The sequence below is a fragment of the Hyaena hyaena genome, unplaced genomic scaffold, assembly GCF_003009895.1.
Source record: "Hyaena hyaena isolate Hyena2069 unplaced genomic scaffold, ASM300989v1 scaffold_385, whole genome shotgun sequence".
NCBI lineage: Eukaryota > Metazoa > Chordata > Mammalia > Carnivora > Hyaenidae > Hyaena > Hyaena hyaena.
The window spans coordinates 1,516,105-1,527,946 of NW_024081022.1; the positions used below are offsets into that span (position 1 = coordinate 1,516,105).

The 11,842-nt window shown below is 67.5% G+C and overlaps 1 protein-coding gene across 6 annotated transcripts in view; it reads left to right on the top strand.

The window, feature by feature from the left end:
• Positions 1–11,842, top strand: part of PEAR1 (platelet endothelial aggregation receptor 1) — a 19,280-nt gene continuing 7,438 nt past the window's right edge. For 2 of the 6 annotated variants that reach the window (XM_039251310.1, XM_039251311.1), the window contains exons 1-12: positions 5,492–5,798; positions 6,215–6,356; positions 7,866–8,009; positions 8,218–8,322; positions 8,625–8,725; positions 9,356–9,448; positions 9,642–9,885; positions 10,387–10,507; positions 10,681–10,817; positions 10,898–11,110; positions 11,341–11,515; positions 11,597–11,717. In XM_039251310.1, coding sequence (XP_039107241.1) covers positions 7,912–8,009; positions 8,218–8,322; positions 8,625–8,725; positions 9,356–9,448; positions 9,642–9,885; positions 10,387–10,507; positions 10,681–10,817; positions 10,898–11,110; positions 11,341–11,515; positions 11,597–11,717 — 1,408 coding nt within the window. In that variant the 5' untranslated portion in view covers positions 5,492–5,798; positions 6,215–6,356; positions 7,866–7,911. Of the gene's footprint in view, positions 61–5,491; positions 5,799–6,214; positions 6,357–7,524; positions 8,010–8,217; positions 8,323–8,624; positions 8,726–9,355; positions 9,449–9,641; positions 9,886–10,386; positions 10,508–10,680; positions 10,818–10,897; positions 11,111–11,340; positions 11,516–11,596; positions 11,718–11,842 lie in introns of those variants that run through there. The other 4 variants (XM_039251307.1, XM_039251306.1, XM_039251308.1 and 1 more) reach the window with 4 other exon arrangements.

The window sequence follows — 11,842 nt, forward strand, 5'->3', positions numbered from 1 at the left end:
CTCCTGGCCGCCCGGCGGTCCCCACCCCACGCCGGCGGCGACAGCCCGGGTCGGAGGCAGGTGAGTGACTGCGAGCCCCCTTACCCCGGGGAACGACTGCGGGTGCCCCTGCGCGAGGGTGGGGCGGCGGAGGGGCCGAGGGCACTGGGGTCGCCCTCCCCGGGGGACTGCGTAAGTGACATGGGGCGGCTTGTGGAGCCGGGCCCTCTCCCCCACCCGCGGCTCCTTCTGGGCTGGACAGAGAACGGGGTGCCGGCTCTTCTTGGCTGAGGGGAGCCCCGAGTTCTGGAGTCCAGGCTGCCAGGGCTCTAAGTTCACTTTGGCCCTTCCTGGCCGTGGGCTCTCTGTGCCTTAGTTTCTCGTGTCTAAGCAGGGAATCATAAGATACAGTGCCTACCACGGGTTGTTGGGAGGCTCAGATGGGCAAAATCATGTTCCCCTGTGAGCACAGCGCGGGTCTGGGCAATATACTGTTGGTGCAGCCCCCTCCCCAGGAGAGGTTCGGAGGGTTAGGGGCCGGCCCAGGTGCGCCCCTCATAGCGGGGCCAGTTTTGAGCACAGAAAGTTGGCCAAAGGTCTCCGGCATCTGGATCCTCAGAAAGCCCTGGAATGGGCAGATGATTGTAGGTGGGAGGCTGCGGATGGGGGGGGGTGCTTGGACCCAGACAGGGGCCCCAGCAAGGCCAGCCCGCAGCCCCACCCCATCTCCGGCCTCCAGTACTGGATTCTCACTCTCCTGTCCTGACCTTTTGTGAGTGACCTCTCCCGGGACTGGGCTGTGACCCCAAGTCCCCAGAGATGGGAACAGCCTGTACTAGGCAGAGGTTCCCAGGCTCAGCCAGACCTCCCTTCCAGGCAAGGGGTCAGCTGTCACCCCCGGCCTCAGCTGGGGCTGGGCAGGGGTGCAATGCGGGCAGGGAGCTATTCTCTGAACCCCAGCCCAGCCCAATCCACAATATAGCGCCTGCCTGTGTGCACGTGTGAGCCGGGCGTGGGGACCGGCCGTTTTCCCGTCTCCTGTCATCTGTCGCCTGCTGCTCCTCTCCCCTCCTGGGGCCCCCTGGAGTCTACCCAGCACATTCCCCAGTGCAGGGGGGGCTCCCTTCCCTGCCACCTGGGGGCTGTGGGAGGCCAGCCTCCCCTTCTGTCCCCCTCCCTTCACCGGGAGGTGAAGCCCAGGAGTGTCTTCGCTCCTGCCTAACCCCACTCCCTATCGGACTTTCCCAGAAGAGGAAACTGGCTCTCAGGCGGCCCATCACCAGTCGGAAACCTGGATAGAGATAGAGGTCATGGGCGGGCTGCTGTCTGCGACCCGCCAGCCGCCAGCCGCAGCTGCCGGGGAGGGGGCTGGGGCCAGGCAGCGCCTCCACCACTGGGCTCCCCAGCCTCTCCTTTGAGCTGCCCCGGACGCGGACGCGGGAGGGGACAGGCCATCCTTCTGGGGAGGGTGTCGGCCTCTGGCTCATAATCTTCCAGGGAGAAGCCAGCGAGGAAGGGGAGACAGGGAAGGAGAGACAAAGACAGAGACAAAAACAGAGATAGAAAGAGACAAAAATATGGAAACAGAGGCAAAGGCCGAGGCTTCTGCCAGCAAGCGCCAGAGGGAGGGAAGGGCAGAGGGGAGCAGGGAGCGGACTCTTGGAGAAGGAGCAAAAAGGGGGGGTCGGAAGACCAAAGAGACCTCGTGGGGGAAGGAGGGCCTAGAGGGGCCGCACAGGCTGGTCCAGATCCCCGCTCAGCCGTCGTGTGGCTGTGTGACCGGGCGCAAGTCACTTAACTTCTCTGGGGTTATTTCTTTATCTATAAAACGGGAAGCACGATAGCACCCACGTTTTAGGATGGCTGAGAGATGGAAGAGGTCGCGTGGCCCCCGCGCGCATGTAACTGTGGGCGGTGACTGCGGATGGAGGGGGGTCTCCAGAGGGAAATGGCGTGTGGGGAGCTCTGGGGCATCGGGCTTCCTGGGCCCCCTCTCCCGCCTCTGCCCCACCCCCACATAGGGCATGGGAGGGGCCCAGTCCCTCTGTTTCAGAGGGGGACAGATGGACAGTGAGGGCACAGGGTCAGGGCCAGGCCGAGTGGGCACAGCCCCCGCTCTCCAGGTGACTCAGTGCCCCGCACGACGGTGCCCTCATCCCTTAGGAACTCGGAGGCGGCAGCCAGGAGGGCAGGTCCGGAGCCGCCTTCCACTCTGTATGGGTGGAGGCTCCTTTTGAACCCCAGTTTCCGGCCTCCTGCCGTCCTGGGTCCCGAGGGCCCTGGAAGGAGGGAGCAGTTCCTCTGGCCCGTGAGCCGGGGTGAAGCCACAGCCTCCAAACACCCCTCTCTCACCCCCGAGCCCCACAGAGTCAGGTCAGGGCTTCCTGGGGTCAGAAGGGGGCTCGGGGGTTATCGGTCCATCCGCTCGGCACACGTGTGGCTTCTGCCCGCCGGGAGCAGGAACGCGCCCTGACCCCACAGAGGTCCCTTCCAGTGGGGGAGACAGACGCTCATGAGCACAGGGTGAGGGGGCGTGCGGGCTGGGAGGGGACGTGGGGGGCGGCCTGACCACTAACAGCCCCGGGGGAGTAAGACTGAGGGGTGTCCCAGCCGGGAGGGGAAACCGGATCACAGACACCCCCCACAGGCCCACCCGGCTTGCAGGGTTCCAGGGGCTGCGAGCTCCTAGGACAGCCCCGCTCGGTCCCCCCCGCCCCCCCTCCCCAAGGGGGACACGGTCCGAGCCTTTGGCTGGCGCCTGGGGATATGCTGGTCCCTGTCGTGTGGAGCCGGCCTCCCCGGAGAGCAGCCCAGGGCTCCTCCGGGCCGCGGGGTCTGCGGTGACCGGGCTGAGCGCCCGCAGGCCGGCCAAGGTGGGCAGCCACTGAGGGCCATCCCGCGAGAGGCTGTGAGGACGGGCCCGGGCGGGCCTGGCTCCCGGGGACCCTTTCCTGTGCTGTGGGGAGCCACAGAGGGCATTAGAGAGGGGCAGTGGCCAGAGCAGAGCTGTGCTTTCCGAGGGTGTCTGGGGGTGGCAGTGAGCAGGGGGGGGGGGCAGAAGGAGAGTTGCACCCTGGCCCGTGTCATCTGGGGGGCTCCCTCCACCCACCGCTTTATTCTTGAAGCAGGTTCTAATCCTGTTGTTGCCTCTGATGACCAGTCATTTCACCTGAGGCCTCTGTGAGAGGAGACCGCCTGTGAACGCAGGGGGCCATCGCTGGCACCCACGGGTGGCAGCAAGGGCCCAGCTGGCTCCGGCGCCAGCCCCCAGTGGCACGCGATCCGCGTTTGGTGATTCACAATCCCTGCAGTTTCCCTGTTTCCTGATGAGTAAACAGGTCGGGCTGAGGACCCTCTAGCTTCTGTTTCCTGAGCCACAGAGAACACAAGGCCGGCCCCTCACCCCTGCCCCCTTCCCGCCCAGCCTCTGGCTCACACACAGGCTTCCTGTCCCTCCATCCGGCACACATTCCTGGCTGGAAGGCCCGCCCGGCTGCGCTGCGGGCGGGAGGGGCTGTGTGCCTGCGTGTGCGGGCGTGTGCATGTGAGTGCCCAGTGGCCTCGGAGTGGGGCAGCCGCACGCAGGTGGCGCCGGGTCAGAGTGCGGCCCGAGCGCAGCTCCCACGCCACACCCGAGGACGGATTCCCTGGTGCAGTGAACACACTGCACAACTGCGCTGTACCTGGCACCCTTGATATAGGAAAGGAAGGAGAGCGGCGGGAAGACACAGACCAAGAAACTGATGGAGGAAGGGAAAAAAAGGCAGAAAGCAAAGAGTTTTTGACGAGGAACAAGACAAAAACAAAGAGGCTGGAGCCCGGAACGTAGCGGATTCTGTTTCCGCACCTGGCGCACCGAGCGGCTTCTGGCCTGAGGCTCTGTTCCAGCCCCCACTGCACCCTGTGAGATGTGGGGGTGATTCTCCCAGCTTACAGATGGGGAAATGGAGGCTCACAGGGCTCAAGTGATATGCGTGTGACAACTTGTAAGCCCTAGAACCTGCAGATTCCAAAATGGGAGGGAGGACGGGGAGACAGACCAGAGGAGGGGCCGGGACCCAGCAAGGCGCTGGAGGTGGTGCCCCGGCTGGGGGGTGCGGGGGGGCGGCAGAGCCCAGGCGGTCCCACTCATCAGCCGGCTTTGGCTTGAAGACGAACCTGGCCGGCAGCCCACGGTTCTGAGGGATCAGGTTTTGTGGGGGGTCTGGCCCCTTCCCACCCCCACTTCGCTTCTCTGCGCCAGCAGCTGAGGCCCCATTCCCGGATCCTCGTGGGGGTTCTTCGGGAAAAAAAGCAGCAACAAACAGCTTTTCTTGGAATTAATACTCAAAGGGTACGGCGGCGCCGAGGGCAGTGGGGGACAGGGATGGGCTCGGGGGGCCTGGGACCCGGGCCGCCATCCTGGTGACAGCGACCTTAACTCCTGTATGAGTCCTCGGGACAGCCTATGATCCCCATTTTGCAGACCAGGGACCTGAGGGCTGGCATTCACCGCAGGCGCGGGCGTCCTGCGCCACCCCACCGCCTGCGGAAGAGCCCGGAGGAAGCCCCTCTTGCTCTCTGCCTCCTGGAGAAATCGATCTGGCGTCCTGTCCACCAGGAGCTCAGACCCAGAGTCCCGTCCCTCCTGCTGAAGGGGCTGGGGCACCAGGAGGGCAGGGGCTCCCCATTGGAGGGAGGGGATCCCGCTGGGCTGCGTGGAGGAGGAGCTGGGGCTGGGGCTCTGGAAGCCCTGCGGGGGGGTGGGGGGGCAGGGCCTGGCGGGGGCGGCGGGGGGCGGGGCAGCAGCGAGGTGGAGGAGGGAGAAGCTCGGCTTTGACTGCAAACCCGTCCAGAACCCACGTTCCCACGCCTCTGGTGTGTCCGTGTGGCAGACCCCTCCCCCTCCCCCCCCCACGCCACCGACCGCTCCCTCCCCTCCCCTGCCTTCCTCCCCCTCCCCGCCCCCCCCTGCATAACTGAGGCTGCTACACAGGGATGCAAAGCCCCTGGGATTTCCGCGGGGGCCAGCTTGCTGGGAAGCGTGGGCCGAGGCTGCCCCAATCTGGGTTTTGGCCCCTGCTGGTTGTGTGGCCCGGGCGGGGGACGTACCCGCCCCGCGTCCTCACCTGGAGAGGGCGCACTACACCTACCGCCGGCGTTTACGCAGCTCCCTACCGTTCTCCACGCAGTAAATGATGCGCCTTGTGAGGGGAGGCGGCAGGCGGGTCAGGGCCTCAGTGTCCCCAGCCCCTGGGGGACAAAGTCTCAGACAGGAACAAGCTGGGGGGCCAGGCCGGGGCTCTGGGCTCCGGGTCAGGCCTGTGTCCCTTCCCTCCTCAGGGGCTGAGGTCCCTCAGGCCAAACACTCCTCCTCGCGGCCAGGACCTCCCACCCCCCCTCCCTGCGGACCACCCACTGGGGGTGGACACCCCCCTCCAGTCCCACCGCGGACCAGCTGGGGTGTCCTCCTCGGCATCCGGCATCCATCCAACATCCATCTGGGAACCCAGGCCCTCTGGGAAAACCATCGCCCCCACCCCTCCAGCCAGCTACTCTCGGGTTGTCATGGCCAAGCCCTCCTCACGCCCCCCTGCCCAGCTCCAGAGGCCTCAGGTGAACCGTTTCCTCTAGAAGCTGGTCTGGGAGGCAGTGACTGTCTTCGGGGCTCCGACCTGACCTGTCTCCATGGGATATGTCCCCCTGCAGCCTTGAGCTCTGGCGACAGATCTGGGAGAGGGGGTCCCTGTGAGGCTGGACGCGAGGCTCACCCAGGGGCCAGGGTGATGATTTGAATCCAGACTGAGCCCCAGTGCGGAGAAGACCTTGGGGTGGAGAGGGTGAGATGTGTGACACCTGGGGGCCCTGCCAGGGGGGAGGGGTCAGCTGGGAGCCCACGGGGACGCCCTGGAGGTGGGCCCTGGACCTGGGAAGGTGGCCAGTGCAGGCAGGGTGGAGGGGATCATTTGCGGATGGCGGGAGAAGGGACGATGTGGGGGTGCTCTGGCACAGACCGGTGACCCTCTGAAGGACACTTCTGACTGGCCAGGCCCGCCGAGAACAGGCTCTCTCCCCCGCAGTGCCTGGGGGTGGGGGGCACAGTGCTCTGCTCAGACACAAGCTAACAGAGAGAGGCTTCTGGCCTGCCCCCTGCACCCCACCTTCCGGGTTCAGGGTGTCTGGAGGAGGAAGCCCAGGACCCTGCTCCCCTCCCCCGCATCACACATTCTAGCCAGGCTCTATTTCCTGTTTTCAGGCTCTGTATCCTGAGCGCTGGGATCCCCCAGGACGCTCCCTGGCCCCCCAGGCCCCCGGCCCGGCGCCCAGCTGCCCAGCCGCCCAGCCGCCCTGCCCTGGTTCAGCTGATTTCTCAGGCTGGAGGAGGCCATAGCGGCCTGGTGAGTTACCGGAGGACTGCGGACGACTGGGGAGCACAGAGAAGGGTAGGGGAGGACGTGTGCCCTTGGGGAGCGGTGACAGAGCCACCAGCCAAAGGGCCACAGGGAGGAAAGCCCACGGGGCCAGCAGCCAGTGTGGGGGTGAGACAGCGGGAGGCATCTCTGGGGCGGGAGCCGAGGGAGGGCGACATGGGGTTAAGTCAGGGAGCACCTCTCTCACTCAGACCTGGAGGACTGGAGCGCTGCCCTGGGGACCCTGGGAGTGTGTGGGTGGGGGGCGTGGGGTGGGGCCAGGCGGCATTCCAGAGATACTCAGGGGGGTGAGGGGCCGGCCACTGCAACCTTTCTCTCTTCTCTGGAAAATTATAAGCAGATGTGGGCGCCTCAGGGCGCAGAGAGCAGGGAGCCAGCACAAGTGACAGCAACACTAACTCAGAACCTGGGCCCGGCCGCGGGGGCGGGCCCTCGGGAGTTCAGCCCCTCCCCGCTCGGGAGCCAGAACGGGGTCCTGACCTGCTTCCCACCCACCAGGGCGAGGCCAGGCTGGAGGGGGTGGAGAGGAGCTGTTTCCAGCTGTTTCCAGATGGCTGATGGGGTGGGTGGCCAGAGGGAGGTGGGGGCTTCTTCCTTCTGAGGTCAGGCTGGGGATCCTGGGGCTGGGTACTGAGGTGCACTGGCCAGGGTTTAACAGGCGCCTCTGGGGGGTGCGGATGGGGCTGCCCTGGTCTGTGGTGCCGGCCCATGTCCCCCCATAAGTAACCGGAGCCTGATTTCAAGCTACTGACGTGTCCTCTGTGAGCGGGGAGTTGGGTAGAGACGCGCACGGTGGTCTCCCAGGAGCCGGGGCGTAACAGTGGTGGTGGGGGGTCTTCTGGGCCACCTGGCCCTGTCCTGGCAGTTGTGCTCAACTAGGCCAGGGTGGTTTTGGCTTCTACTTGCAGACATGCGGTGATGGGAACGTCCCCGATTGAGGTGGCCGATTCTTTTTTTTTTTTAATGTTTTATTTATTTCTGAGAGAGAGAGACAGTGTGAGCAGGGGAGGGTCAGAGAGAGAGGGAGACACAGATTCTGAAGCAGCTCCAGGCTCTGAGCTGTCAGCACAGAGCCCGACGTGGGGCCTGAACCCACGAACCGCGAGATCATGACCCGAGCTGAAGTTGGACGCTCAACTGACTGAGCCCCCCAGGCGCCCCGAGGTGGCCGATTCTTTAAGCACCTGTGACTGCTGGACAGTCCTTCCTCCAGCCACGCCTAGGGGGCCTCCCCCCCTGACTTGCCCATTGGCCCTGGTTTCACACCTTGGTACCAATGTCAACGTGCCCTGGGCTGGGGCTCAGAGGCAGGATCCCCGCCTCTAGAGGTCACCGCCCCCCCACTCCCCCGAGAGGCACTGGTGTGTGTGAGTGAGTGGAGCTGGGAGGGACGGGGGCACAGTCTGCAGAGGAGAGGGGTGACGAGGAGAGAAGGCTGGGGGCAGAGGCAGCCGTCTCTGGACACTTGTCCTTCAGGCTCGTGGCTGCGGTGCCCGTCCCTGCTCTGTGCTTGGCCTCCGCGATGTCACCAGCTCTGCGCCCCCTCCTCCTCCTGGGCCTGGGCCTGCTGGCTGGAGCCCTCAGCCCCAGCGACCCCAACAGCTGCAGCTTCTGGGAAAGGTGAGGGGCGCTTGCTGCCCCCCGGTCTCCTCCCCCTCTCCTCCCAGCCTCCCCGCCGCTCTCCAGCCCTCCCCTCCCCACTGGTTCTGCTCTCTCTGCTCCCCCTGAGGCCCCCCGGGTCCCCCTGCCCCCTGTCCTGAGGTCTCCCCTAACTCCAGCTCTGACCCCCTCCTGTCCTTACACCCCACCCCCCGCCTCCGCCCTGCAGCTTCACCACCACCACCAAGGAGTCTCACTCCCGCCCCTTCAGCCTGCTCCCTCCGGAGCCCTGTGACCGGCCCCGGGAGAGCCCCCACAGCTGCCCCCGGCCCACGTGAGTGCCCACCCGACCCCACCGCGGGCGGACGCGCTGCCTGGCCGCACACGGCCCCGCACACCCTCAGTCTCTCCTCAGAGACCTTGCAGCGCAGAGGAAGCATCGAGGCGTGGCTTGGGGGGGCTGCTGTGGGGTGCGCCGTGGGGGTGGGTACGGAGCAGGGAGGGAACGCTCCTTCCGTGCACCCCCAGCCCCGAGTGGCGAGCGGTGCCCCTGCCTGCCCCGGTGCCACGCGGTGGGCGGTGGGGACAGCCCGGCCCCGGCAGGGGGGCTGAGGGCCACCTTGCCGTCTCCGCCAGTGTTGTCTACAGGACGGTGTACCGCCAGGTGGTGAAGACAGACCACCGGAAGCGTCTGCAGTGCTGCCGGGGCTTCTATGAGAGCAGTGGGATCTGTGTCCGTGAGTCCTGGGGGGCCGTGGGTGCGAGGGTCTGGCCCACCCCTCCTCATCCCTCCTGGCAGCCCCGGGTGGGTCCCCGGGACAGCAGCTGCCACCTGCTACCTGTGTCCCTAGCTGACCCCATGTTTCTCCCGCCCCTTCTCTCTGAGTCCTGGAATAGTCTCTCTCTGTATCTCTGTCTCTGGGCTGCCTGTGTCTCTCTGTCACTGTGGGTCTGGGTCCGTCTCTATCTCTTCCTATCTCTGTCTGCCTCTGACTTGTCACTGCCCAGTCTCTCCTGCACCCCTGTGCCCCGAGCCCCCGACTGGAGCCTGCTCTGCCTCTCTGCCCCCGCCTCAGTCCTGCCTGACCCATGCCCAGCCCACCCCCCTGCGCAGCATCCGTGTCTGGTCCCTCCCTGAGGCACTCCTGTCCCTTTCCCCAACAAGGTGTTTGGAGAATGTCACAGACAGGGGCTGGGGGGCCTCGAGTTCTGAGCGTCCGTTGAGTCCTGGCCCTCAGTCTTCTGGGTCTCAGAGGCAGAAGTGCTGGTGCTTCTGGGGAGTGTCAGCCCCTCCCCCCACCGGGGCACAGGAAGGTGGGCGTGTGGGGGCAGGGGAGGCACGTCTCACTCCCCGGTCTCTGCCCCAGCGCGCTGTGACCAGGAGTGTGTCCACGGCCGCTGCGTGGCGCCCAATCGGTGTCAGTGTGCGCAGGACTGGAGGGGCGAGGACTGTTCCAGCGGTGAGTAGCTGGCGGCGCAGGTCACACCCCCGGCCAGTCCCCCACACCCGCGAGAGCCCCACAGCAGCCGCTGCCCTTTCGGGAGAGGGGGTGCTACAGGGTGAGGGGGGCCGGGAGACAGAGCCGCGGACTGAGAGGAGGCCGGGGAGGGCTGAGAGCCCTGGTGACTCCCCTCTGCCCTCCCCGCCCCCAGGCTGTGCCCCAGGGGTGTGGGGGCTGCAGTGCGACAAGCCCTGTCCCTGCGGCAACGGCAGTTCCTGTGACCCCAAGAGCGGAGCGTGCTCCTGCCCCCCCGGCCTGCGGCCCCCACGCTGCCTGGAGCCCTGCCCCCCCGGCCACTATGGTCCCGCCTGCCAGTTCCGCTGCCAGTGCCACGGAGCACCGTGTGACCCCCAGACCGGAGCCTGCTTCTGCCCCCCGGAGAGAACTGGGCCCAGGTGCGTGATGGGGTCGTAGACAGCAGACCCCACGGGCAGACATGAGGATCCGAGGGGACTCAGACAGGGTCCCAAGTGGGGCGGGATGGAGAGGCCAAGGCCCTCGTCTCAGCTGGGCCACCCGCTAGTTGAGGGACCTTGAGCTCGTGTCCTGTCTGTCCCCACCTGCAAGGCTTGCTGTGAAGACGCCACGAGCCTGCATGTGTGTGAACATGTTGTAAAGTGGGGCGGACGCAGGGCCCCAGGACGGCCCCTGGCAGGAAGCGCAGGCAGACTGGGGGGGCGTGCACGGGATAAAGGTCGAGGGTCCCGCCTCGCAGAGGAGCTGGGAGGTGAGCCTTCCGGGACAGGAGTGTCCTCAGCAGCGACCAGCGGGGCGGACGCCTCCCTGGGCCGGGGGTTCAGGACTTGCCAGGGAGAAGTGTGCAGGCGGCCAGCCCGGGGAGGGGAGCGGGGCACCGGCTGCTTGTATGCCCGCTGACCGGCCGCTTTGCCCCGCAGCTGTGAGCTGTCCTGTGTGCGGGGCGCTGTCGGCTTCTTCTGCCCCAGCACCCATCCCTGCCACAACGGGGGCGTCTTCCAGGCTTCCCGGGGCTCCTGCAGCTGCCCGCCGGGTTGGATGGTAGGCGGGCTGGGGCGGGGTCCGGGGGTTCTCAGCAGGACTGGGAGGAGGATGCCTGTGAAGGGGGTGGGCTCTGGGGACCCCGCAGAGGTTTGGAGTATGGGGGTATCAGGGGTGCTGCGCCCAGGGGGAGGGGCCGGGCGCCGGGGCTCTGTGCACCTCTGCCTCTCCAGGGCACCATCTGCTCCCTGCCTTGCCCGGAGGGCTTCCACGGACCCAACTGCTCCCAAGAGTGTCGCTGTCACAATGGTGGCCTTTGCGACCGCTTCACTGGGCAGTGTCGCTGCGCTCCAGGCTACACGGGGGATCGGTGAGAGGCTTTGGCGCGGTGGGGGTGGGGGGGGGCTGGGAGGGGGTGGGCGCCGCCGGGCTCACTCGGCAGGCGCCCAGGTGCCGTGAGGAGTGTCCCGTGGGCCGCTTCGGGCAGGACTGTGCGGAGACGTGCGACTGCGCGCCCGGCGCCCGCTGCTTCCCGGCCAACGGCGCGTGTCTGTGCGAACACGGCTTCACGGGGGACCGCTGCACCGAGCGCCTCTGCCCCGACGGCCGCTACGGCCTCAGCTGCCAGGAGCCCTGCACCTGCGACCCGGAGCACAGCCTCAGGTGCGCCGAGGTCGCCCCCCCCCCCGCAGGGCGGGGCAGGCCATGCCCAAGGGCGGGACCGATGTCACAGAAGGCAGAGGGAGGGGCTTCGGGGACGGGGCGGGGGCGCGCTCGCAACGCACCCCCCTTGCCCCCGGTTCCGCGAAGCCGGGCGCGCGCTGCGCGGAGGGGCCCGGGGAGGAGGCCGCGGACGCCCCTCCGCTCTGACGGCGCCGCTCCTCCCGCCGCAGCTGCCACCCGATGAGCGGGGAGTGCGCGTGCCTGCCGGGCTGGGCCGGCCTGCACTGCAACGAGAGCTGCCCGCAGGGCACGCACGGGCCCGGCTGCCAGGAGCACTGCCTCTGCCTGCACGGCGGCGTGTGCCTGCCCGACAGCGGCCGCTGCCGCTGTGCGCCCGGCTACACGGTGAGGCGCGGCCCGCGGGGGCTCCGGGGCGCGGGGCGGGGGCAGCCGGGCCGCCGCCTCACAGTCCGCCCCCGCCTTCAGGGCCCGCACTGCGCCAGCCTCTGCCCCCCTGACACTTATGGAGTCAACTGCTCCGCACGCTGCTCCTGCTTCAACGCCCTGGCCTGCTCGCCCATCGACGGCGCCTGCGTCTGCAAGGAGGGTGAGGGCGTGGGTCTGTCTCCGGGGAGGGGCGACGTGGGGGCGGGCCCACGGGGGGGTAGGCGGGCCCAGGGCGGGGGCGGGCCCACGGGGAGTAGGCGGGCCCACGGGGGCGGGGGCGGGCCC